General features: G+C 40.6%; 1 protein-coding gene across 4 annotated transcripts; it reads left to right on the forward strand.

The window, feature by feature from the left end:
- Window positions 1-14,750: 14,750 nt before the first annotated feature.
- KLF4 (KLF transcription factor 4) lies at window positions 14,751-20,803 on the forward strand. Of its 4 annotated transcripts, XM_069090628.1 has the most exons (5): window positions 14,756-15,353; window positions 15,602-15,722; window positions 17,078-18,134; window positions 18,234-18,398; window positions 19,764-20,803. In XM_069090628.1, the coding sequence occupies exons 1-5, from the start codon at window positions 15,349-15,351 to the stop codon at window positions 19,937-19,939; spliced, it is 1,524 nt and encodes a 507-aa protein (XP_068946729.1). In that variant the 5' UTR covers window positions 14,756-15,348; the 3' UTR covers window positions 19,940-20,803. The 4 variants fall into 4 exon arrangements, with proteins under 4 accessions (XP_068946731.1, XP_068946728.1, XP_068946729.1 ...); XM_069090630.1 differs by lacking the exon at window positions 18,234-18,398 and having other exon boundaries at window positions 14,751-15,353; XM_069090627.1 differs by having other exon boundaries at window positions 14,754-15,353; window positions 17,078-18,398.
- Window positions 20,804-25,496: the final 4,693 nt, after the last annotated feature.

A 25,496-nucleotide genomic window follows, 5' to 3' on the forward strand; every position in this document is an offset into this window, starting at 1 on the left:
CCATCCTCTTCCCTACCATTAAGAAGGTATATATTTGTATCTGGACTTCTCTTGGTTTCTTTGACTTCTGTGATGCTGCTTTCCTGCTTCTCCTACCTGCTTAACTACTCCTTCCAGTATCTTTGATGAATCTTCATCCATTTCCCACCCCTGAATCATGTCCTCTTTTCTTCTGCCTCTACATCATGTCCCTTGGTCATGTTAGAAGTTCCCATGGGTTCACTCTCATATCTCTCAGTCTCCGGTGGAGGCTATTTTTTCAGACCACACCTTGTCACCTTGGGTGTCCCACCCAAGAGAAAAAAGGGCCCTGGGCCTCTTCTCTTCTCCCTCTATTTTACTTTACCTGATGATCTCATCAACTCTAATGGATTAAATTACCATTCCTATGCTAATGATTTTCCAATCCAATCTCACCATCTCTAAATGTCTTTCAGATATCTTTCAGAATCTTTAAATGTCTGTAGACATTTTGAACTCAACATGTCCAAAACTGAACTCATTTTCCCCCTCATTTTCTTTCTCTCTCTAACTTCCATATTACCCTGTTACTATATCCTCCCCTCCCCCCCACTTGCAACCAAGGTATTACTTTGGACTCCTCACTATCTCTCACCTTCTTTACCAACTGTTTCCACGGCCTGTCAATTTCCCCTTTGCAGCATCTCTTGACTTCAGTCCCTCCCATCCTGACATTGCCACCACTCTAGAGCAGTCCTTCAGCACCTCACTCCTAGACTATCACCACACTCCTAGTAGGCCTGTCTGCCTCCAGTTTCTTGCCACTCTAATCCATCCTCCATTCAGCCACTAAAGTGATCTTTCTAATTTGTATTCTCTGCCTTGTCACTCCCACCCAATAAACTCCAGTGGCTCCCAATCACCTCCAGGTTCAAATATAAAATCCTCAGTATGGCCTTCAAAGCCTTTCATAATCTAGCCCTGCCAAATCTTTCATAACCTAGCCCCCTCCAACCTTCCAACCTTTCCAGGCTTCTTACACCTTATTCTTGCAACACATTCTTGAATGGCTGACACTGACCTACTTGTTCCTAGAACAAGACACTCTATCTCTCTGCAATGGAAATTTTTCTCTGGCTGTCCTCCATGCCTGGAATGCCCTCCCTCCTCCTCTGCCTGCTGGCTTCCATGTCTTCCTTTAAGTCCAAATTAAAATCCCTTTTTTCTACAGGAAGACTTTCTTAATTTTGCTTTCCCTCTGTTAATTATTTTCTATACATCCTGAATACAGTTTGTTTCTTCATATCATTTGCATGTTGTCTCCCCCATTAGACTGTAAGCTCCTTGGGGCAGGAACTGTCATTTGACTCTTTTTGTATCCCTAGCACTTAGCACAGTGCCTGGCACATGGCAAACACAATACATGTTTATTGACTGACTGATTAACTCTATGCAGATGACTGCTAGCTTTTCATATCCAGTCCTAAATCTGTCAGGTGAACTTCAGTTTCCACACTTCCAATGATCTTCTGGACATCTCCATCTTGGATGTCCCAAAGTATCTCAAACTAAACATGTTTCACATGAAGTTTATTATCTTTACCCTTAAATTTTTTTGTCTTATTATAATAAGCCCTACTTCTACTGTACTGGCATCCTCCAAGTCACCCAGAATGGTCATCCTGGATAGATTGCTGACTCCTGGTCCTTCTTCAGTCCCTTCTATGAACCAAGATACTAGTGACCAGGGTTAACTTGTGTTAACCTCCCTCCCCCAAACCCCATATCACCAGCTACTCTACACATTTCCCAAGTCCCTCTCCTCTCTCCTAACCCAAACTCTCCCTGGTTCAGGCCTTTATCACACCTAGTCTGAATTCTTGTCATGACTTCTCAGTTAATATCCTTGCTTCCAAGCTCTACTCTCTTCAAGCCATACCCCAAACAGTGAGACTCTTGAGAAAGCCACCTATACAATCTGTGTCTCCACTTCTTTCATTCACTTCTAAACCTTCTGCAATCTGGCTTCCAACCTCATCATTCAACTGAATTTCAACAGAAATTTTACTCTCCAAAGTTACTTACAATGCCTTAATTGCCCAATCTAATAAATGGCCTCTTCTCAGTCTTGATCTTTCTTGACCTTTCTACAGCATTTGACATTGTCAATCACCATTTCCTTCTAGATACTGTCACCTCTCTAGGTTTTCATGATGCTGTTCTCTTCTGGTGCTTCTTCTATCCATCCAACTTGCAGTGTAGTAGATAGAGTGCTGGGTCTGAAGTTACCAAGACCTGAGTTCAAATTTTACCTCAGATACTTACTAGCTGTATGATTCTGGGCAAGTCACTTCACTTCTGTTTGCCTCAGTTTCCTCATCTGTAAAATGAGGATAGTAATAGCACCTATCTCCCAGGTTGTTGTGGAGATCAAACAGGATAATATTTGTAAAGCACTCAACAAAGTGCCTAGCACATCTGTGTCTCTGTTTCTCTCTGTTACTCTGTCTCTCTCTCTGTCTCTTTCAACTGTTCATTCTCAGGTCCTTTGCTAATTCTTCCATGTCATACTGTGTAACTGTTGATGTCCACCATCCCCCTCGAAAACTTCATCCTTGACCTCATTTTCTTCTTGATTTCTTCTATTTGACTTAGTGATCTCAACAGTCAGCTAATCAATAAAATACAAGCTCCTCAACTTGGCATTTTAAAAATCTCTATAATATGGTTCCAAACTCTATTTTCATCTCTATTATTTTCATACACATAATCTATGTTCTAGCAAAATGAGAGAATTCCCAACTTCATAATTCCATCTTCCCCACCACAAATTTGTGCTAACTTTGCCTGGAAAGAACTCATTCCTAATCTCTTCCTCTCAAAATCTTTATATTCCTTCAAAATTTCTCCTTTACTTCTTTGTGAAGGATTTCCTGATCACTACAAAACTACTTGGTAATGTTTTTCTCTTATTATAAGATATTAACTCAGTTGTGTGTAGAATTTCATATATTTAGAATTGTAAAGGATCTTAGAAATCTTATGTAAATCATTTGGCATCTCCAGGTCTCTCTGTCTGTCTCTTCTACAAAATGGGTAGAAAGGAATTTAGTCCAACTCTGTCATTTATAGATGAGGAAACTGAGATCTATGTAGGTGAAATGAAGCGCCCATAATCACAGAAGTAGCAAATGTAGGGTTAAACCCCTGTTCCCCAACTCCAAATCCAATGTTCTCTCATTTTGCCTAATCAGATTTAAATCTTTTGAACTCAGGGACTGCTTCATTTTTTGTCTTTCTACCTTCCAGTACCGAGCACTGTGCACTTAATACATATTTAATTATTGAATTAAACAGACATATAGAACATTAGAAGTGAAAGGAGCCTGAGAGGGACCTAGACTAATTCTTTCCTTTTACAGATGAGAAAATTAGATCCTAAATTGATGAAGCAAGTGACCCAAGGTCATACCACCCAAGTCCAGCATGTTTTCCACTGGATATGAAACTGTCAAAACGTGTTTAAATAGTACATAGCTATAGGAAGGAAAAGGAGTAGGTAGGAGAAGGAGCAGGAGAAGCAGGAGGAGGAGAAGAAGAAGAAGAAAACAAAGAAAGAAGAATGAGGAGAAATAAGAAGAGGAAGAGGAGGAAGAAGAAGAAGGAGAAAGAGGAGGAGAAGGAGGAGGAGGAGGAGAAGAAGGAGAAGAAAAAGAAGAACAAAAACAGAAGAAAAACAAGAAGAGGGAGCAGCAGCTATCAGGGTAATTGTGCAGGGGATGGGGGGAGGGAGAGGGACTGTTGATTAAACATTTTGTTGCCAGACCAGGAGGTATAGATCTTTGCTCACTGATCTGCCCTGCCAGACAATTTTTTGTACCATATTTTGGTAGTGAAGAGTAGCCAATAGTCTCTGTTTCTTCATTTCACTGTCTTTATCAGTTCTTCACCACCACCATTGTTCCAGTCTCTCATTTTTGATGACCTCCCAAGGCCTCTAAGAGACTTGTGATTTCTATAAAATGTCCTTGCAAATTCCACTTGGAAAAAAAAAAGTTCCTCAGAGTCAAGAGAGTCACACATTAGTGCATTATATCACAGTGGAATTTAGAATTTCCTAGAGACTTTCTGCCTTCAAACAATCTCCAATGAGTTTCTTTTTGTAATGGAAATCCAAACTAAATGGGGTTTGCATGGGCAAGTCTTCAAATTATGATTCTACTTTGTCTACACATTCCTTCCAACAGGATTAGAGACCAGAGATGTATAAATCTGATAATCAGATGAAGTTTATCAGTGGAAGTAATCACTAAAAAACATAAAGGATTCCCAATTGGAGTAAAGCCCCTAATTGAATGCCCATTTCAGAATTCTTTGAATTCTGATAAGGTTATAGTAACCTTAGGCATAGAGCAATGCCCAATAGACTACTCACCACTTCATTCCTGAGAGTCAGCTTGAAATAGTGTAAAGCAGGTTAGATTTGGAATCCAAGGACCTGGGTCCAAAACATAGCCCTACCATTCAATACTTATATGACCTTCAGCAAATCACTTAGCTTCTATGGGCCTCAGTTTCCTCATTTGGAAAATCATGGGGGTTAGACTAAATAATCTGTTAGGTCCCTTCCAGCTTTAAATCTATAATCATATGCAATTTTCTCTTCCCAATTCTTACTTTGGAAGTAGAATGAAATCATTCTTTTTTAATATATGTATGCATATATATATAATATATATATATATATATATATATATATATAACTTTAATACTCCCACCAAAAAAGAGAATTTCCATAAATACATCAAAACACAAAAAGAGGATTGTGTAGGAAATGAATGTTCATTTCATATTTTATGGGATTTAAAAAAAAACATAATAAATTCCACATTTTAATTTCAAAACAATCCTGATTGTCTAAGCTTCCTTCTGAACATTCTCTTCTGTGCATTTTTTATAAAAATGTTCAATAGTGCTCTCTTTTTTGGGATAATTATTCTTAACCCATGTCTTCCCAAGGTCCCTTCCCCCCAATTAAAAAACTGAAAGAAAAAACAAACTGTTTAACAAATAATTGTGCTCTTTTTAAAAAATAATGTTTTATTTTCCCTAATTGCATGTAAAAACAATTTTAAACATTTTTTAAAAGTTTACAGTTCCAAATTCTATCCTTCTCCTTTTCCCTCCTTAAGTTGCTAAGCCATCTAATACCTATACCCAAATATGCATGTGCAATCATGTAAAACATTTTTCTATATTAGTCATTTTGAAAAAGAAAGAAAGAAAAAAAGAAAAAAGGAGGAAGGAAGGAAGCTAGGAGAAAGAAAGAAAAAAAAGAGAGAAAGAGAGAGAAAATAGTATGCTTCAGTCTATTCAGACAATATCCATTTTTTCTCTGGAGACAGTATTTTTCATCATAAGTTCTTTGGGATTGTCTTGGCTCATTAGTTATATATATATATATATATATATATATAGTCTCATCATACTGAGACTAACTGCTGTTGTTTGTCCTTTGTTCTGAAAGAGAACTATGACATCAGTAAGGTGATGTCATGACTTGCAAGTGCATTGGATTTAAGTGAGGGAGGGCAGTGCAAAGCCACCAGCCTTACTTTCTCCTTCAGAGCCATCTGGGTCTAGTGGCAAGATATAGGTCAGGACAACTGGAGATTGCCCCCTGAGAATACTAAGTCATTCACAGTTCTTCAGCATACAATATTGTTGTTACTATGCACAATGTTCTCCTGGTTCACCTCACTTCATTCTTTATTAGTGCATGTGAGTCTTTCCAGATTTTTCTGAAATCATCCTGCTCCTCATTTCTTACAGCACAATAATATTCCAATACAATCATATGCTACAACTTGTTCAGTCATTCCTCCACTGATGGGGATCCCCTTAGTTTCCAATTCTTGGCCACCACAAAAAGAGCTATTATAAATATTTTTGTACAAACACTTCCTTTTCCTTTTTGTTTTAATCTCTTTAGTATAAAGACCTAGTAGTGATATTGCTAGATCAAATGGCACACAAAGTTTTTATAGCCCTTTAGGCATAGTTCCAAATTTTTCTTCAGAATGGTTGAACCAGTTCACAACTCCACCAACAATGCATTTGTATCCCAATTTTTCCACATCCTCTCCAACATTTGTCATTTTCCTTTTCTGTTATATTTGCCAATCTGACAGGTGTAAGATGGTACCTCAGAGTTGTTTTAATTTGCATTTCTCTAATCAATAGTGATTTAGAGCTTTTTTCATATGGCTATAGAAAACCTTGATTTCTTTGTCTGAAAACTACCCATTCATAACCTTTGACCATTTATCAGTTGGGGAATTACTCACATTTATATAAATTGGACTCAATTCTCTATATATTTGAGAAATTAGACCTTTATCAGAGATGCTTACTGTAATTGTTTTTCCCTTAGTTGTCTACTTTCCTTCTAATTTTGGTTGCAATGGTTTAGTTTGAACAAAAACTTATTAATTTAATGTAATCAAAACTATCCATTTTACATTTCATAATATTCTCCCTTGTTTGACTCTAAATTGTTCCCTTATCTATAGATCTTATAGGTAAATTATTCCATAATCCCCTAATTTGCTTATGGTATCATCCTTTATGTCTAAATCATGTGCCCATTTTGACCTTATTTGCTATACAGTGTGCGATGCTGGTCATTACTTAGTTTCTACCATATTATTTTCCAGTTTTTTCAATAATTTTTGTCAAATAGTGACTTTTCATCTCAAAACTTTGGGTTCATCAAACACTAAAGTACTATGGTCATTTACTACAAAGTATTGTGTACCTAATCTATTCCACTGATCCACCACCCTATTTCTTAGTCATGCAAATTACTCTGATGATTACCACTTTGTAATACAATTTGAGATCTGGTACACCTAAGTTATTTTCCTTCACTTTTTTTTCTTTGATGTTCTTGACCTTTTGTTCTTCCAGATGAGTTTTGTTATTTTTTTTTCTAGCTCTAAAAATATATATTTGTGGTACTTAGATTGGTATGGCACTGAATAAGTAGATTAATCTAGGTAGAACTGTCATTTTTATTATATCGTCTCAGCCTAACCATGTGCCATTAATATTTTTTCCAGTTGTTTAGATCTGACTTTTATAATTTTATGCCAAAATAATATTCCACTATATTCATATACCACAGTTTGTTAAGTCATTCCCCAATAGATGGACACTCCCCTTTAAATTCTAATTCTTTGATTTTCTTTTCCTCCCTTTAATACCAAGTGAGTCTTTTTCAACATCATTACTTATTCCTTCTTTCACTTACCTATTTATTCAGGGAATAAACTGTTGATAAGCATTTATTAAACATTCTCTGTATACAGGGATCAAATGATCCAGAAGTATAAATATATGCTTGTTGGACCTAGGAATATATATATATATATAATTGAATGACATAGTCCCTGGTTTCAAGGAAATTACAACCCCCATTCCTGTATAGTGGAAAAGACAGGTATCATTCATCACCTTTTTGCAGATGAGGGACCCGAGTCTCCAAGTAGTCTGCCTAGAGTAAAGGCTAAAACTAGGTGAAACTCAAATCAGAGTAATTTATTTTGGGGTCCACTCTGATGATTTCATTTGTTTTAAGGACTCCCGCTAAGGAGAATCCTTCAACAATGGGAACGAACAACTGTTTTGTTCCATAGGATACTGAGGCACTCACTGAGAGGTCAAGTGATTTTCCATTATATACAAAAGTCAGAATTAACAATAACCCATTTTCCTGACCCAAGACCAGTTTTCCATCTACTAAGAACCTGGATCACCTGACTTCAAATTCAGGTATACATTGCTTCTCTTGCATGATAGACACAAGAAAAATGTAAAATTCTATGAAATAAGATAAAGGAAAGGTTCAGTCCCAATATGGAAATAATGGCAGGCAGCACCCAGTGGTGGTGTAGTTAAGGGGCACAGTGGATAGAGTTCAGGGCCTCAAGTCAGGAAGACCTGAGTTCAGATTTAACCTCAGATACTCACCAACTGTGTGACCCTGGGCAAATCACTTAACCCCATTTGGAGAAGGAAATGGCAAACCACTCAAGTGTTTACCTAAAAAATCCCCTATGAGCTTCTGAAGAGGCAGACAAAACTGATCAAAAGAGTAGGTGGTGTGGGTATGGAACATGGAAATAAAATACAAAAACTGAAGGAAAGCTTAAAGCAAATAAACTTGGGAAGAGTCGGGAGAGAGGTAGTACATGACTGCCGGAAGAGTGGAAAGTAGAGTTTAAAATACTTTCCCTTTCTGTCCCACAGCTGAGTCATTCAATAGCCCAAAACACAGCTAGCATGACAAGGGAGCCAAATCATGCTGGCTGCCCTTCTATTTTTCCTCCATTGCCCAAAAGGGCACCCAAAGATAAAATAAGCTAGAGCTCGAAAATAATGAAGGTCACTTCTTCTAAGGTCTTGTGTCCCCAGTACTTTGGTAGGATAAGAATTGGATCCAGTAGTTTGACTATATAGTCTGACCCATTTTAATTGCCACTAATCTAATTTTAAATCTACTCACTATTTTACTTTCATCTTACAACATGAAAAATCCAAATATTACCTTTCAAAATTTTGTGTTAGGGGCAGGTAGGTGGTGCAGTGAATAGAGTACCAGCCCTGGAGTCAGGAGGACTTGAGTTCAAATTCTACCTCAGACACTTGACACTTACTAGCTGTGTGACCTTGGGCAAGTCACTTAACCCCAATAGCCTTGCTTTCCCCCCTCAAAAAAAAATTCGTGTTAGCAGGGTACAGCTAGGTGGATGGCTCTAGAGTCAGAAGGGTATGAGTTCAATTTGACTTCAGACACTAGCTGTGTGACTCTAGGCAAGTCACTTAGCCTCAAATTGATTCAATAATAATTTTTTTTAAGTGTCAGGAATACTTAAGTTTCTGTTTCTTTTTCTGTCTCCCACCCTCATCCCCCTTTTCTGCAGTTCATAATAAGGATGTACACAATGCTTTTAGTAAACAATAAACTTTCCTTAATCAAAAGCATTGTTAATTGTTTTTTAAATCTTCCATTAGCTCAGTGTTATAATGTCAAACAGGCAAAAACAATCTCCTTGTAGAGTTTACAAAGTACATAAAAAAAAAAATAAAAATAGCATTGTTTGTTTGGGGGCTTAGGGTTTCTTGGAGGGGGGGGGAAGTGTTATGTGTGTCTTTTGTCTTCTCAGAATTCGAATCCATAGCTTTCAAATTTTCAAGGATCTCCTGAGATCCTAGTAAATAAATGTATTTACATCAGAAAGGTTTCCAGGGCCAGATCCTTTCTTAATTTCAGATGACTCCAGAAATTTCAGACCAGTGAGAGAAATATTTAACATCACTGAATTTTCAGGCCTTAATAGTCTTGCCAAAGACAATAATCTGGGTTTTAGGAATATTTAACTTACCTGCTTAAAAAATCTTAGCTCACCATAAATCAGGGGTTTTGGAGAAATTGATTTTCACTATTTAAAATTTTTCTTTTTGGTTTTTTTCTTTTTTTGAATGTAGCATTTATTTTTTTAGCAATAAATGACAATAATAATCAACAAATATTAATTTGAAATTCTTGATTTTTTCCTCTCACAATTTTAATGCCAGGTACAGAAAATACATGCTAATATTTATTTGACCAGTATTTGCTAAAGTTTGCATTAATTCATGGATGGTGTCACATTTTCGTTTTTGGGAGAGAAATAGTCATTGAAATATGTACAAAGTGTTCCAAAAATCTTAGTGCAGTTTAAGCTATTAAATTAGCACAACGTGTGTATGCAAAAGTGTACACATATATACATACATGTATAAATATAAGTATCATATATAATATATATAAAATCTGCTTTAAAAATAATTTTCCCTCCCCAAATGTTTTCTGTTTAATGGTCTATGCACATGTTGCCCCACCTCTACAATGAGAATATAAACTCCTTGAAATCAGGGATTATTGGAGGCTTTGTTTTTTTCTTAACAAATGTTTGTTGGATTGAACTAAAATTAACTGAATTAAAATTCTAACATAAACATAGCTTTGTTTCTTGTCAAACTTTAAAAACAATGGAGAGCCTTTAAAATATTTTTTTAAACTAACAGCTAAAAAAATCTATGAGATGATTTTATAAATTTTTTTTAAAAACATATCTCATTGTCCAGGATGCCCAAGAAGAGCCCTTCCAAATGCCTATCCAGAGGTCTTAAGAAAGTTTTGGATTCTCTCAAAAAGTTTAGCTCTTTGATGAGTTACAACCAACCTGGTTCTGGGTACTCTTTTTCAAAAAGATTTAAGGATGATTGATTGAAGGTAAGTACATTCACCTTCAACAGAAGCCTGAACTTGGACTTTAAAGGGAAGGAAGATACACATGGATAAATACAACTAGGGAACTGGAAACAGAAACACAGAAAGTGGAGGAATTACATAGAAATTGAGTGCTTCCCTTAGAAGAGCCATACTTTCTCTAGCAAACACATGGCCCCAATATGTTAAGGGTTGAAAGCAAAGGCAGACAGGTAACAAGTTACTGGTCCAAACAACTGTGTTACAGTACTATGGCTAACAGCTGTGGAGTATCAGTGACAGAACAGGCCTGGAAGAGTTCACATTCCGAGCTTCCTGATCCTAAAGAAAGAGCTCCTAGACCTCACCGTCTGGCTCCATTATCCTATACTATACCCCCAATTCTTGGGCTGGGAACTCCTCAATCTCTCTGTCACTGCTAAAGTCCTCTATTCCTACTAATGTCTAATAATCACACCTATAAAACATTCATACAACAGTTTTCTAGAGAAAGGAATATGTATCAAAAAGTATAATGTACTTCCTCAAAATTTAGTTTCTCTTTCATTAGAGGTCTACAAGGATGCTGGATGAACACTTGCTAGAAACCAGTAAAGAGGATTCTGGGGCAGGTATGAGTTGAATTGAATAGCCTTTGAGGGCTCTTCTGATTCTGATATGCTGGGATTTGGTAAAACCACTTCCAATGGATACCAGTTTTGGGTCTTCAAGTTTCCTTCCAATGACATTTGGCAAAAAAGAAGATTCTTCACCTAGAAGAAGATTAGAGCACCCAAAAAATCTGTTTTGGAAGATGTGGAAATTTTTGCTATCTCGGTACCTAAGTGATATCAAAGGGTTTGTGTTAGTGAGCACTACACACTTCTTTTATGGTTACTTATTACTAGTTTCACTTCAAATCAGTTTAAATCCTTGAAGCCAAATCTTTCCTTCATACTCTTACTTCACAAGTTTCCCTGACGTCAATGGGAGTAGTACCTTTGTGTCTTAGGCCAGGATTTGGCCCAGGTACCCTCAATGCATGTTTTATGTACAGATGCTCACACATCTTCTTCAATTTGAAATATTTATATAGCTTCCTCAGTGTATCATTACCCTTGACGTCTGCACATTAATCCTCCAGCACTGCTTTCCATCACATCTTCTGCCAAGCAATGTAATTTGGGCTAAAAAAAAAATCTATTTTATAGCTCCAAGGACATTCATAATTAACATCCATACCACAAAACTTGTAATATCAGTTCGATGAAATAAAGTCACCACTGAGCATTTAATTCTTCTTTAAAGGGTGTCTTTTATTATTATTATTTTAGAGTTCAATTTAGTCATCAAAGGTTTACTCATTCTCATGTTTATAAATTATATAGGGCAGGGATTTAGCTCTTCTGGACTTACCTGTTTTTGAAGGGTGCAGAGAGGGAGGTTCATAGCCCTGTTGGGGCACCTGGGACCTGCCTTAAAAGAAGATGATTTATGAACTCAAAAATCCTTAGCTCTTTCAAAAATTCACATCTAATAATCAAGATTTTCTCTTATGATACAATCTGCTAGGTAGTCAAATAGTTAACTGGCAAGAAGCAACAGCTGCTTGCCTTCCTCCCCCAACACAGTTATGAAACAATACTGTATCAGAATTTTAGGTTCTTTTTTTTTTTAATTGAGTTTACAAATAATGTTTCTAGCTGTCTGAAGCAAAATCAGGTATGTTCTTTCAGGGAGGACCAGTCCAGGACAAAAGGCCAAAGAATACAAAATCACCAGGCTCTAGCTACTTGAGTCAGGAATTTCAAGTCTTGTCTTCTATGTTTACATTCCAAGGGCTAATGCTGACAATCGAGGACTTTTCCAAGTTCATCAGTTCTTTGGAACTTTGAACTTCGAAAAGTGTTCCCAATGGCTGCGTAAGGTCAATTTTTCTATGCTTTTTAGAAACCTTAAGCATTTCAAGAAGCTTTCTACATTCACTCTGAAAAAGATTCAGTGCCTTCCCTCCTCCAAGTCACCCCACCTTTGGAGAATAGTCAGATTTCTAATAAATGAACCTCTCCTATCCACATTCTCTGTCAATGACTACAGAATTCCAGAGAGCTTAAACCCATGCAAACCACGTTCAACCTATCCACACTCTTACCTCCAAAACATTCTCCTTTCCACTGGAGCCACATGTATATACCAGGAATATAACTTGATGACACAATTAGTACATAAAAATCCTCCTAAAGGCCATCTAAGAAAACCTCCAGAGATCCAAGTGGCTGGCAGAGAGAAGAGAATGGTGCAGAGAATGGTGAATTCCAGGAATGCTTCTGTGGTTGAGTGAGAAAACAAAGGTAACAAATATTAGAAGGAAATCAAATAGTTACAAGAATTGTAGGACAAAAAGCAAGCAGGTGACAGCACAACAAAATGCGACAAAAGTTTAGAATGATCTCATCCTTCTCTGTGTTACACTAAAATCCTTCGGAATTTGGTTGTTTTTTTTTTTTTTTAACTGGACTTCTGCCAGCTCTTTACAATCTGTTGTTAGGGGGTTAACTTCGAAAGAGAAGTGAATTCGCCTGTTTAGCACATCAGGGGTAGCCATCGAGCACTTGGGGGCAGCCCATAGACAGTGAAGACCATAAATAAATGAATAAATAAATAACTAGACTGTTTAAAGAAGAGGATGCTAGCGAATACATTTCCTGCCTGGAAAATTACTGATCACACCCAGAGAAAAGGCACAGTCTGAAAGACAGCAATAACGATCTCCTTTTCCTTTTATTCATGTAGTCTGCATGTACTTTTCCTTCTTCCTGGGATTTTTTTTTTTTTTTGCTTGCTGCCTGGTCAGGTTACTATCACTGACTGAGTGGTTATCTAGTCTTTCAGAATTGAATTCTTCTTTTTAATTTCATTGAATCAGCTTCTGGCAGCTTCCTAGTGGCAAGGTCCTTGAATGGACTGGTCTGAAGACTGAGGAATTCGGGGGCCACTTTCCATTTTTGCCAGTGAGTTTCTTGACCCTTAGAATGCCATTTCGCCTTTATGTGACTCAGTTTCCTCATCTCTAAAGTGAAAAGAATAGTTTTGTTTGTAAAGTGCTTTGCGATGCTTGGGTGAAAGGAGTTTCATGAACATCAATTGTCCTCCCTACCTCGTACACACCTCAGTGAATGTCATTTCCTTTCTCTCCATGCTTAAATGTGTATACATACACTTTAAAATGCCTATGTTTCCAATTTCTCGTTTTCCCATTTCAAGAAGCAGATATCCCTTATCCTTCTCCTCACGGTGTATGGAAGGAATTCCTATTCAGGTGTGGTTGGGACTCGATGACAACTGGGACAAGATGATCCCGTCAGACTCTGAGTTTCTGCCATTCTGGGCTGCTCCCGGGCACCCAGGGGCCACACTGCTCAGGATTAAATGTTACGAACTCTCAAAGCGAGAAGGCAAGAGTGACCAATAGCAACTTTATTTTCCGAGCAAAGAAATGAAAAAAACTTACATTTCCTTCAATCGTGAAGGATAGGTGTTGTTTTGTTTTGGTGAAGGTGTTGGGGTTTTTTGGGGGGAAAGGGGGAAGGAATGAATCATGCTCATAAATGTCCCCATTCTCTACAACGCAACTGAGCTCTAGTGTGTGTGTGTGTGTGTGTGTGTGTGTGTGTGTGTCTACTCGCACCGGAGCGGGCATCTAGGCAACAAACGCGCCCGGCTTAGGGTTCGCCGCAACCCAGGGACGACAGACGTGGGCGCCCTCGGTTCGACTGCCAATCTAACTCCGGGTTTGAGTGAATGAAGAACGTGGGGAGTTGGAGAAGGGAAAAGGCGTGAGTTTATGTCGTCTTCGGTGATTCGCTCCTTAAACTTTTCCCCACCGGAGAAGAAGGTGCACTTTCTCCTCCGCGCCTCCTCCTCTTCCTCCCCCACCCCCCCAACTCTGCCCTTCCAGGACTGGGTTGTAGCGCGGACGCCGTCCGCCGTCAGTGTTCCCTCCCTCGCTCCCTCGCTCGCTAGCTAGCTCTGAAGCCGCTGGCGTCAGAGCTGCTGCCTGCAAGCCAGCTGCTGCACTGGCGTCACGCGTCCAGCCCCTAGCTCGCACCTCCCCCCACTCCCACGTGTTCACAGTTTGTTTATTTAGCTCCAATGACAACGGAGTGGGGGGGGCGAGGGGGAGGGGGAGGTGGAAAGGGGGGCGGGGAGGCGGGGGGGAAAGAGGGGAAGGGGGTGGGGCATGCTCCTGAAGAGGGAGGAGCATTTTAGAAAGTTATAAGTAAGGTAGGACCGGCTCTGGGCTTGACAGTTCCCAACCTTGGACTAGCCCAAGCGCTGGGCGCGCGCGGGGAGCCGGGGAAGCGCCAGCGGCAGCTACAGAGCCCCGCCGAGAAGCTCCCCCCCGCCACCCTCTAGCCCCCTCCTTCTTTCTTAACCCCCTCCCCCCCCCCCAGGCCCCCCGCCCCCGCCGCCGCCCCACACCTCCCACCCCTCCCATCCGAGCACCCCAGTGCTCCGCCTGCACAGCCTTCTCCATTCAGCAGCCGCGGCTCCCCATGGCAGCGGGGCAGCCACCAACCGCGCGAGCTCGAAGTCCCCGGGAATCGCCTCGCGCCACCGCGAGTCCCGTCCCGCTTCTGACAACCACCGCCTCCTCTTCCAGCCTGCCTTACCTGGCTGCGTCGTCCCGGTGCGGCACCTCCGGCAGCAGTGGCTGCTGCTAAAACCAAAAGGCATCACCCACCCATCCGCAAAACAATCTCTGCATCCAGGCTACTGGCCAAGCAACTGAGGAGCTGCCGCGCGTCTGTTTATTAAGGATTTTTTTTAAGTTTACAACTTTTTCCTGTTTTTAAAAGAATTTTTAAGAATTATCTCATCTCAGAAAAAAATTTAAAGTTCTTGGGAGAGCTGTTGGTCTTTGTTTATTTGGTGGTGTTGTTTTTTTTTTTTTCCCTTGGTTTTTATTTTTTACGTTTTTGAATTTTGGGAGATTTTGTTGCTTGTACTGGGTAACTTGACTGCCCCAACTGCTTCGTGTTCCGGGAGATCTTCCCTCCCCTCCTAGATTAATGAGGTATGTACGCCGGGCTGCCGGGCCTTGGGGAAGGGGAAGGTGGATATGAAGAGAAGAGGAAATGGAATCGGTTGCACTTTGGCGTTGCTACTTCTGGAGGGGCGGAGCGGAGCTTGACAAGAGTGGCCGAGGTTGGGAAAGGCGCGCGCGCGTGAGCCTCAGGGCCGGGGCTGATGCTGATCCTTCTGTCGCTGTTCTTCTCCCCCTCCTCCCCTTATCCCGCTCCCCTTCCCTTGTCTCGCTCGTAGGCAGCCACCTGGTGAGTTTGACATGGCTCTCAGCGGCACTCTGCTACCCTCCATCTCCACCTTCGCAGCGGGTACGCCGGGCAAAGAGAAAGTCCTGAGGCAAGCAGGTGCCCCTAACAATGTGAGTATCCCAACCCCCTGTTCTCTTCCTTAATGCTACGGGCCAGGGAAGGTGCCAGGTGCGCTTTGCAAGCTTGTTTCTGCCGCCACCTCCGCCACTATACTGGCGCTTCCGAGCAAGTGGGTCTGGTTGGTGGAGAGGAATCGAGGCTCGAGTCCCAAGCCTACCTGAACGCTCAGCAGAGCGCCAATAAGAAAGGGGCTTGGCCTGCAGCCGGGGCGCGGCGAGGTTGGCTGGGGCTTTGGGGAGCACAGAGAGGAAGCGGGCTAAGCTTAGCAGGGGTTGCCCGCCCAGCGCCCTGGAGGTCCGGGCTTTCCTCGGAATTGAGTTGAATAGTCCCGGGTTTGCTTTCGAGACTCCAGGGCGGGGGCTGCCTGAGGCCTGTGGGACTTCCCTCACTCTTCTTAGCCAGCCCCGCCTCCGAGGGTCTCCAGCTAGAGGGGGAGGGGGGAGGAAGGGAGAGAAGAGAGGGTTACACTCCGTTCGCGGTCGGGGCCGGGTGACGACCCTCCGCTGGTGTGTGTGTGTGTGTGTGTGTGTGTGTGTGTGTGTGTGTGTGTGTGTGTGTGTGTGTGTGGTCGTGGGGTCTGAGCCCGTCAGTCCTCTACGATTAAGTGACACTGGATTCTTTTATGCATATAAATGCATGTACTCTTCTCTATGAGCATATGCCGTGGGTATCCGTATAGGACAGACATAAGTGAGACTTCCCCAGTGCCTAAACACAGTCATCAATGCAGTGCTCCGTGGGCGTGAGGCGAAAGGTAGTTAGGTCAGCTCCTGAACCCCAGAGCAGAGCGGGGAGTCGAGCCTTGCCGAGCCCCAGGGAGCCCGGAATCGGGCGCAGACGGGTCTGGGAATGTGCAAGCCTGGAACCCAAAAGGTTACGGGATGCAGGTGACCCTCGGGTGGACGAGAAAACGCTGCGTATGTCGCGGAAGGTTAGAGCAGGGGAGAACCGAGGCGGGAGTAGATCCTTGCACACTGCGGCCCTCAGCCCGGATGTTGACTCGGGCCGCGGCCGCTGAGTGCCCTCGGTTTTCGAGGTGCCAGGGAACTGCCACCAGCTTCTAGGACAAGTTTTTACCCAACCTCATTTCTCCGCGATCCTGGGGAAGAGAGAAAGTGCGAGAGTAGAAGGGGTTATCTTGCTTCTAGGACTCGGGGCGCAAAGTTGATTGAAGGGAATTCCATCCCCTCCCGGGCCAGAGTTCGAGGGTGGGGTCGCGCCTCCCCTTGGACAGTAGTGAAATGTGGGGTTTGGCGTTTAGTGCGCGATTGTGGGTCTGGGTCTGGGACCTGCGGGGCTAGGGGTGGTCAGTAACGCGCGCCTCTCCCTGTCTCTGTTCCCACAGCGGTGGCGGGAGGAGCTGTCCCACATGAAACGCCTTCCTTCAGTGCTCACCGGCCGCCCCTACGACTTGGCGGCGGCGGCGGCGGTGGCGGCGGCCGACCTGGAGAGCAACGGAGGCGGCGGCGGCAACAACAATCCTGCGCTCCTGGCTAGACGAGAGGCCGAGGAGTTCAACGATTTGCTGGACTTTGATTTTATTCTTTCCAACTCCCTAATCCACCAAGAACCAACCACGGCAGCCGTGGTGTCCTCAGCGTCCGCCTCCGCCTCCGCCTCGTCCTCCCCTTCGAGCAGCGGCCCAGCGAGCGCTCCCCCGGCTAACTGCAGCTTCACTTACCAGCTTCGGGGTGCTGGGGACCCAGGAGGGGCGTCTGGAGGTCCGACCACCTCGGGCGGAAGCAGCAGCACCACCAGTAACGGTGGGGCCGGCAGCCTTCTTTACATCCGGGAGCCTGCACCCCCTCCAGCCGCCCCCTTTAACCTGGCCGACATCAATGACGTGTCCCCTTCAGGTGGATTTGTGGCCGAGCTCATGAGACCTGACTTGGACCCTGTGTATATTCAACAACAGCAGCTTCCAGGTGGCAGCCTGCACGGGAAATTTGTTGTGAAAGCCACCGTGAACATGGGGGAATACAATGGTCAGTCTATCATCAGTGTTAACAAAGGCAACCCCTCCTCTTGCAGCCCAGACGGCGGCCATCCTGTGGTAGTGGCCCCCTATAGCACAGGGCCTCGGATGTGCCCCAAGATCAAGCAAGAGGCTGTCTCCTCTTGCACTATCGGCAGGCCTATGGAGGCCCACCTGGGCAGTGGCCCGCCTCTCAGCAATGGCCAAAGAGCACAGCCCCACGACTTTCCCTTGGGGCGCCCTCTCCCCAGCAGGACTACCCCCTCCTTGACTGCTGAGGAAATGATGAACAGCAGGGACTGCCACCCTTCACCTCAGGGGATAAGCCATCCATTGCCACTACCCCCTGGGTACCACCCTGGACCCAACTATCCTCCTTTCCTGCCGGACCAGCTGCAGCCCCAGGTTCCTCCACTCCAATATCAAGGTCAGTCTAAGGGTTATATGGCTCTCATGGAAGAGCTTTCTTTAACAGGTCGTCCTTTGGTACAAGGAGTGATGCTGACTCCACCCTCTTCACCTTTAGAGCTTATTCCACCCGGGAGTTGCATGCCAGAAGAACCCAAACCCAAGAGAGGGCGCAGGTCATGGCCCAGGAAAAGGACAGCCACCCACACGTGTGATTATGCAGGCTGCGGGAAAACATATACCAAGAGTTCTCATCTCAAGGCACATCTTCGAACCCACACAGGTAGGACATTGGAGAAAGGAGAGGGGAAATCTCCTGACCTGGCTTATCCAGATATGAGTGACAAGGGGTGCATACCTTTTGTTTTTGCCCTATCCTGATGGTTAAGTGACAGTCACACACTCCTGAACTTCTTGGAGTTTGTTAGCACTTTAAAAATTCAGGTGTAACTGTTTAATCCTTCCTACTTATGTCTTAAAATGTGTAGTTAGTCTCGATTCCTCTTTCTTAATCTTAACTTGATCCCAGTATCATTCCTTGTAATCAAGAAATTGTATCCCTCTAATGCATAATTATGTTGAATCCTTTTAAGGATGATTCAAGCCTTTTTTTCTCATAATTTCTAACTGAAACTCTAGTTGCCTCAGACTTTCTAAACTACTCATTTTTCAGATTTCCTTTGTTTATAAGGTTGCATTTGTGTACATGGTTATATTTAAGCTTGAACTAGATTCAGCATTATTTAAAGGAGAGTGAAAGACATGAATATTAATGTTTAAGTTTGCTGTGAAGATTGGTTTTTCTTTTTGAAGAATACTGTCTTAGTAATTGTGAGCTGATAAAAGTAGTTACATTAAAAGTCATTCGTAGGTGATATTTCTAGAAAGTAGGGCAGTGTAACTCAAAAGAACTTATTTGAACTTAAAAACAGTCATGGAAGAAAATATACCTCCTCAAGGCTTCACACATTAGATCTACTTCTTACAGAACAGAATTTTGTAAAACTTTCTGCTTTAGAACAGGGGGGAGCCTTCAAATTATAGGAAATTCAATTCCACTTTTTCAAATTTCTGGGGTCTTTGTTTTTACAAAAGTCAGTGTGTTATCCTGAGCCAACAAAACTCAACTGCAAAACAGAATGTAATTTCTATCATGCATCTGGTGTGTAGTACTGGTTGGCAGCTGGCTATTCTTTGTTTATGGGGGGTTGGGGGGGGGATGTTCTGACAAAGAACACATAACCTGGAAATTTTGTGAATCGTTCTTTTAATCTGAGCAAATGATTATAAAAACTCTTTGCGATTAATGATAAAACCAGGACTCTAGTGGTACTTTTTTTCTAGAAATGAGTGTTGGGTGTATATCTTTTAAGTTTTGAAAAGGTAGAATGGGATATGTGAATGATATACATCATATGGCAGGCAGAGGATAGGAATTTAAAAGACATATCTTGCTTCTTTTTCACTTGCTAAGGGACAAGTCCTTATTGTCTATGTTTAGAATAAGAAGCCTTTAATTCTGAGCAGATGATTTCTTCATGCCTTGTTCCAAACCAGTTCAGCAATTTCCTGTCTGTAAGACAGATTGAAAGATCACCCTTCATTGACTGAATTCACAATATTGATTTAAAATCTGTTCTTTTCTTAGGTGAGAAGCCTTATCACTGTGACTGGGAGGGCTGTGGATGGAAATTTGCCCGCTCTGATGAACTTACCCGCCACTACAGGAAGCACACTGGTCAACGCCCATTCCAGTGCCAGAAATGTGACCGTGCGTTTTCTAGGTCTGACCACCTTGCCTTACACATGAAGAGGCATTTTTAATCCAAAGCAGAGGATTTTACCCATACTGCCATATGAGATTCAGTATTCACATGACTGTCTTCCTGATGAGGGAGGAACCCAGCTAAAGCACTATATACAAGGAATCATGGTAAACAAGTCTTCCAAAGAGTCAAAAGAAGACAGATAATCAAGAGAAATGAAGAACTTAAATCAAAGGACAGATTTGTGGTCTGTGACTGGATCTTATCATTCCATTTCTGAATCCAACTTGAATATGCCTGGATTACAAGATGCCAAGGGGTGACTAGAAGTCACGGATATCAGGGTTTAATAGATTGTGTATGGGGGAGGGGAGACTACATTCCCTTGAATTGTGTTTCAATGCAATATAATCATAAAGATCATCTTGTATTTTTTGCCTTCTAAAAGCCATTATTATGTTAGAAGAGGAAGAAATTCAGGTACAGAAAATGTTTTGAAAGCCTAATTGATGGTGCTTAGTGACTGTTGGTTCTAAAGGTACCAAAAAAAGGAAGCCAAAGTTCTCAAACTGCTGCATATTTGACAAGGAAATATATTTTTGTCTTCCGATCTACATTTATGACCTAAGTCAGGTAAATAAACCTGGTTTATTTCTTTAAAAATTTATGCAGACAGTCTATAATGCACTGTGGTTTCAATGTGCAATAATTTGTAATGTTTTATCCCCAACTATGCCTTAAGTAGAACAAATGTTTTTTTCTATAGTTCTTTACCTAATAAATATGTAATATAAATTTAAGCAAACTTCTATTTTGTATATTTGTAAACTACAAAGTAAAATGAACATTTTGTTGGAGTTTGTATTTTGCATACTCGAGTTGAAAATTAAGTTTTAAATAAACCTATAATATTTTAAATGAATGACTGTTCCACTGTTTTCTTCCGGGCCTGTATTTATGTGACAGAAAGACTGGAAATTCTGTTTTAAATGTTTAGCATACCATTTCACTTTCATTCTCTGGGATGTAATCTCATTTTGTAAAATGAAGGTTAAATCTATTAAGGCCCTCCTCCACCTCGATCTGCAAATTTGACTGGTCCTGACCAGGTACAGTACTACTTTGTCTCTTTCCGAATTAGATCTAAAAGCTTTAATGGGCCTATCTAATCCTTCCATGCCTTCTGGAATAATTGACAAAATTATCTCTTAAATTTCAACTGGAAATCAAATAGGAATAAGGCTTTTCAGTTTGACCCAGAGCACGAACTGTTTCTTTGATAGTGAGCTGAGTACATTTATTTGCTTGATGTTGGATGTGTTCCGTTCAGTCTTCATTATTTTCAGTCAGTGTAATGAAATCTGGTGCTTTTCTTGTAATGTAATAAAAATAGGCTAGTTACAGCCTAGGCCTACCTACAATCTTCATGAAACTAGTAAACACATCAGCTAACAATACCAACATAACCCTTCCCATTTAGGACAGTAATGAGAGTTTAGTTCAATAGTGCCCTCCTGAGGATTAATAGCTACAGTATCATTCTTGCTTCAATGTACACATTCAACAATGACTGACATTGCCTAATTTCCACAATTCTTGGTGCTGAAGATTTAGAAGTCAATCCCTCCAGGAATGATTTTTAAAATACAGTTGGTATCTCTTTAAACCACAATTGGTATCTATGGTATTGATCAGGTGGGATTTTCTTAGTGAACCACAACTGGTTTGTTTTTTCATCTATATAATGGGGACCATAATGAAATGGCTACCTACCCCGCCAGGACTATCTAGTGACTATTTGTAACCCTTTACAGTACCATAGAAATGCGAATTGATTACCAGGAAGAATATAAAATTTAATGTGAAAAATTGTGTGCAGCGAGGCAGACGTGTTGAACATTACTTGAATGGAGAGTTTAAATTTTTACTGTCACAAAATGAAGAAATTGAACATTTCAATCATCTTTCCCCAATGCCCTTTCCAATGTGATTGGTGTGATATGAATAACCAATATAACTAAGATACTTCTACAAATAGGACAGATAGTAGTTTACAAAATGTTTATAACTATATATAATCCCGGGGCCCAGAAGAATGCTTATATAAATTAATTGTAGAAATTACAGAATAATGGAATTCCTCAAACCTTAGAAACCATGTAGTCAAAATTCTTACATTTTACTGAAGAGAAAACAAAAGCCCAAGGAGAGGAAATAATTTGCCCCAAGATCACACAGCTGGCTAATGACTGCCAGGTTCAGGACCAAAGTTTCCTTGTGCCCCAGTTAGTATTTCTATCTACTCTGCCATGAGGCTCCCCCTTTAAAAGTAAAACAATTCAAAATAACCAGAGTTGAGTGTGCTCCTTCGTGGGATCAGCCATGTCTATCTAGTGTGCAGCAAATAAACCTTAGTTTGGTAAGACCACCTTTCCTGATCAGGGTTGCTCCCTGGCAAACTAATTCAGGTAGGTCTTATGTGGCTGTTCAACAAGGAGTATTTCCTTCCATTTCAATGAGGCCTGTATATATAGTTTTAAACGTGACACAGGCTTGCCTTTGGTTAAAAATACTATTTTTAAAAGGGTAGCATAAAGATCTGATAACAGGGGGAAAAAAAAGGAAATATGTATTATTTCATTTTTCTTTCTAAAAGGCACTCTAGTAAATAGAAGACCAATCTTGGAGTCAGGAAAATGGGGGGTCTATGTCTTGTCTCTTCACACAAGTCAACTATGTGATCTTGGCAAGTCCCTCAACTTCTTAGTGCCTGCCCTGACATGGTTCAATAAGAGTTACATAATTTTATATCATCCCAAGGCCCAAAGATGTCTTTATATAAATGAAGCGTAGAAATTTTAGAATAGAATTTTCAGACCTAGAAGGGACCAAAGGGACCACCTAGTTGAATGCCTTACGTTTTGCTGAGGAGGAAACAAAAGCTCAGAGCAGGGAAATAATTTGTCCAACATCACATAGCTAGCTAGTGATGGAGCCGACATTTCTCAGTGATTTTCTTAAGTTTTTTTTAGGAAAGAGCTGTCCAATTGTATCAGTGAAGGGAGTTTGCACATTTAGAAGTCTAGACACTGATGATGTCACAGGTAGAGCCCTCCCTCCCCCCACAAAAAAAAAAAGAATCTTTGCTTTTGTGCATAGCTTTATGTTTGTGTGAGGGGTAAGTGTATATGGAGGAACCAGGGTCTCAAGTTCCACCATCTATAAAAAGAGAAGATTGGAGTATTTTACTTCTGAGGTCGTTTCTGGCTCTAAATCTATGATCCTATGATCATATATGGATACACGGGACATGGTTGATATCAGTTACTATCATCTATAAATGTATTGAGCACATATAATTTCAACAATTAGAAAGGACTTGATTTCATAAATAATTGTCCATCCAGAAATGTTTTTGTGATACTCATTGGAGGAAGCAGTCTATAGATTGACCAAAAGCTGAAAAATTATGTAACCATATTTATAATGAATATCCTTACCCCACTTTTTTAAAAAGTGTTAAAGAACAAATGCAATTAAGTGTGCAAAAATGGATTATTCATTGATACTGGTTCATATTTGTTTTGAACTCTGGGCACCACTACCATTTCAGAAACAAAGCATTTTTTTATTGTATATCAACAACCTATGGAGACATGCCTACTTATTAATGTGTCCTTTATTTTCATTATGATGTTTAATTTTATATGACTTAAATTTTAACTTGTCAAAAAAAAAGAGTTAGTAGCAGTGTTTTTCCTACATAAATAATATCATTCCTTCTTGTCTTCCTTAGGCCTAGTAGAGTCCTTCTCCACAAAGATGCATCTGACTCTTGCAATCCTCTGCAAAAATAAAACCGGTTCTTTAACTCTCAAATGGGGCGGTAGTTTGGATGATTCTTTTCCCCTTTCAAAGGCACAAAATGCTATGTCATATTTGGGGATAGGTGCAGGCTAACAAGTTTTGCCATGTGCAAAAGAGCCCAGGTGAGATTCTATTCCTTGTTCTTTTGGCTGTCTCCAGAGAAAACACCCAGGCAAGGAATCGTGCTTTGATACATAGATCTAGCTAAAAATAACTTGCTCTGTGTTAGCCACCTGTTGTATTATACAAGGTTCCTAAAGATACATTTAGCAAAGAAAATGTAAGTACAAATGTATTTAGAATACACAGGAGATCAAAAAGCAAGACTCCCAGGGCATATGCAAGCCTTTTTCCTTGTATTGTCACAGTCATTTTTTTTCAAGTTCAGGATTTTTTCCCCCCAATTATTTTTCTTAAAGCAAGCTAGCTTATAAGTAAATGTTAGTTGTATCCTGCCTCCTATAGGTTGCATATGACAATGTCATTGATTTTTCACAGCCAAGTTCATTCAGCAAGTTTAAGCATAAAGGTCAAAAGTGTTTCCTAGAGGTAGAAAGTTGTGCTGTGTATCATTGCCTTTTTAAATCGAGGACTTCAAAAGAATGGCTATAGAGTAACTTTCATGTATGCCATCCTCAGAATGTCCTGTACAAGAGGAGATGGAAGCCATTTTAAAAGTGAGTTACAAAAGGAAAAAATCAAAAGGACCCCAAGCTCTGGACACTTTCATCTTGAACTTGCACTCTGTCTTGAACTCTAAGAAGTAAACCTTGAGGACCCTTACATTGAATGTCAGGAAACTGGAAATTCTTCAGAAGCAGCAGGTTCCCCATGGCAATAGCAATCTCAAATGTTCTCAAATGACCAGCTGAAATAAGGACTCATTACTTCATCAACAGATACAATTCTGACAAAACTAAATGGAATTAAAACTTTATTCTAATTTGAGTCAATCAGTTAATTGGGGGGGGTTGGAGGGGGAGTGAAGAATTAAACTACCAACCTTAATATTTCCCTTGATGTAAAATGTCTCTGTCTCCATTTTAATTGTTTCTCAGGAAGCCCTTGGTTTCTTTAAAAAAAAAATTTCACTTTTTTTCCCCCTCCAATTGCTTGGATATCCTATCTGAGTAAATATGCTGCAATGATTACTTTCAAATATCATTCTTAACAAAGGACAAGGAGGCAGACAAATAATAATACAGTTATATAAAATTGACAACCTCTAAGAGATCTTCATTTTTCAGGTTTGATGTTTAACTTCAACAAAATAGATATACCAAGGCTGATATAGAACAATAATTATTACAATGCAATTCAAGAGTTTGGAGACCTCTTGCCACTCTTAAAAGATTTTTTTTTTCCTTTATAATACATGTGACATATTTGTAACAAAGGTTTTGTTTTTTTTCAATGAGGGGTAGGAGTAGAAAGAGATGAATTTTTGCTAGTTGAAAAAATAAATTTTATTTTAAAAACAAAAGAAAAATAGAAAATATGTGACAAGTATAGCTGACAAAGGTTTATTATCTAAAACATAATTTATAGTTAAACATATCCATATGCCTTAAAGTCCTAAAAAAAAAAAGGACAGAAAGATGATATAGAAGAAGGTATAGGTAGTAATACATAGAAAACACAGGAACTCACTAACAATATAAAAATGCAAATTAAAACAACTTTTTAAGATACTGTTATTTACACAGTAGCAAGCAAAACAAACAAAAATGATCAAAATTCAATGTTGG

Source organism: Petaurus breviceps, unplaced genomic scaffold (genome assembly GCF_028583685.1).
Source record: "Petaurus breviceps papuanus isolate PSGF00001 unplaced genomic scaffold, PetGlider_PUasm1.0 187, whole genome shotgun sequence".
NCBI classification, from domain to species: Eukaryota; Metazoa; Chordata; class Mammalia; order Diprotodontia; family Petauridae; genus Petaurus; species Petaurus breviceps.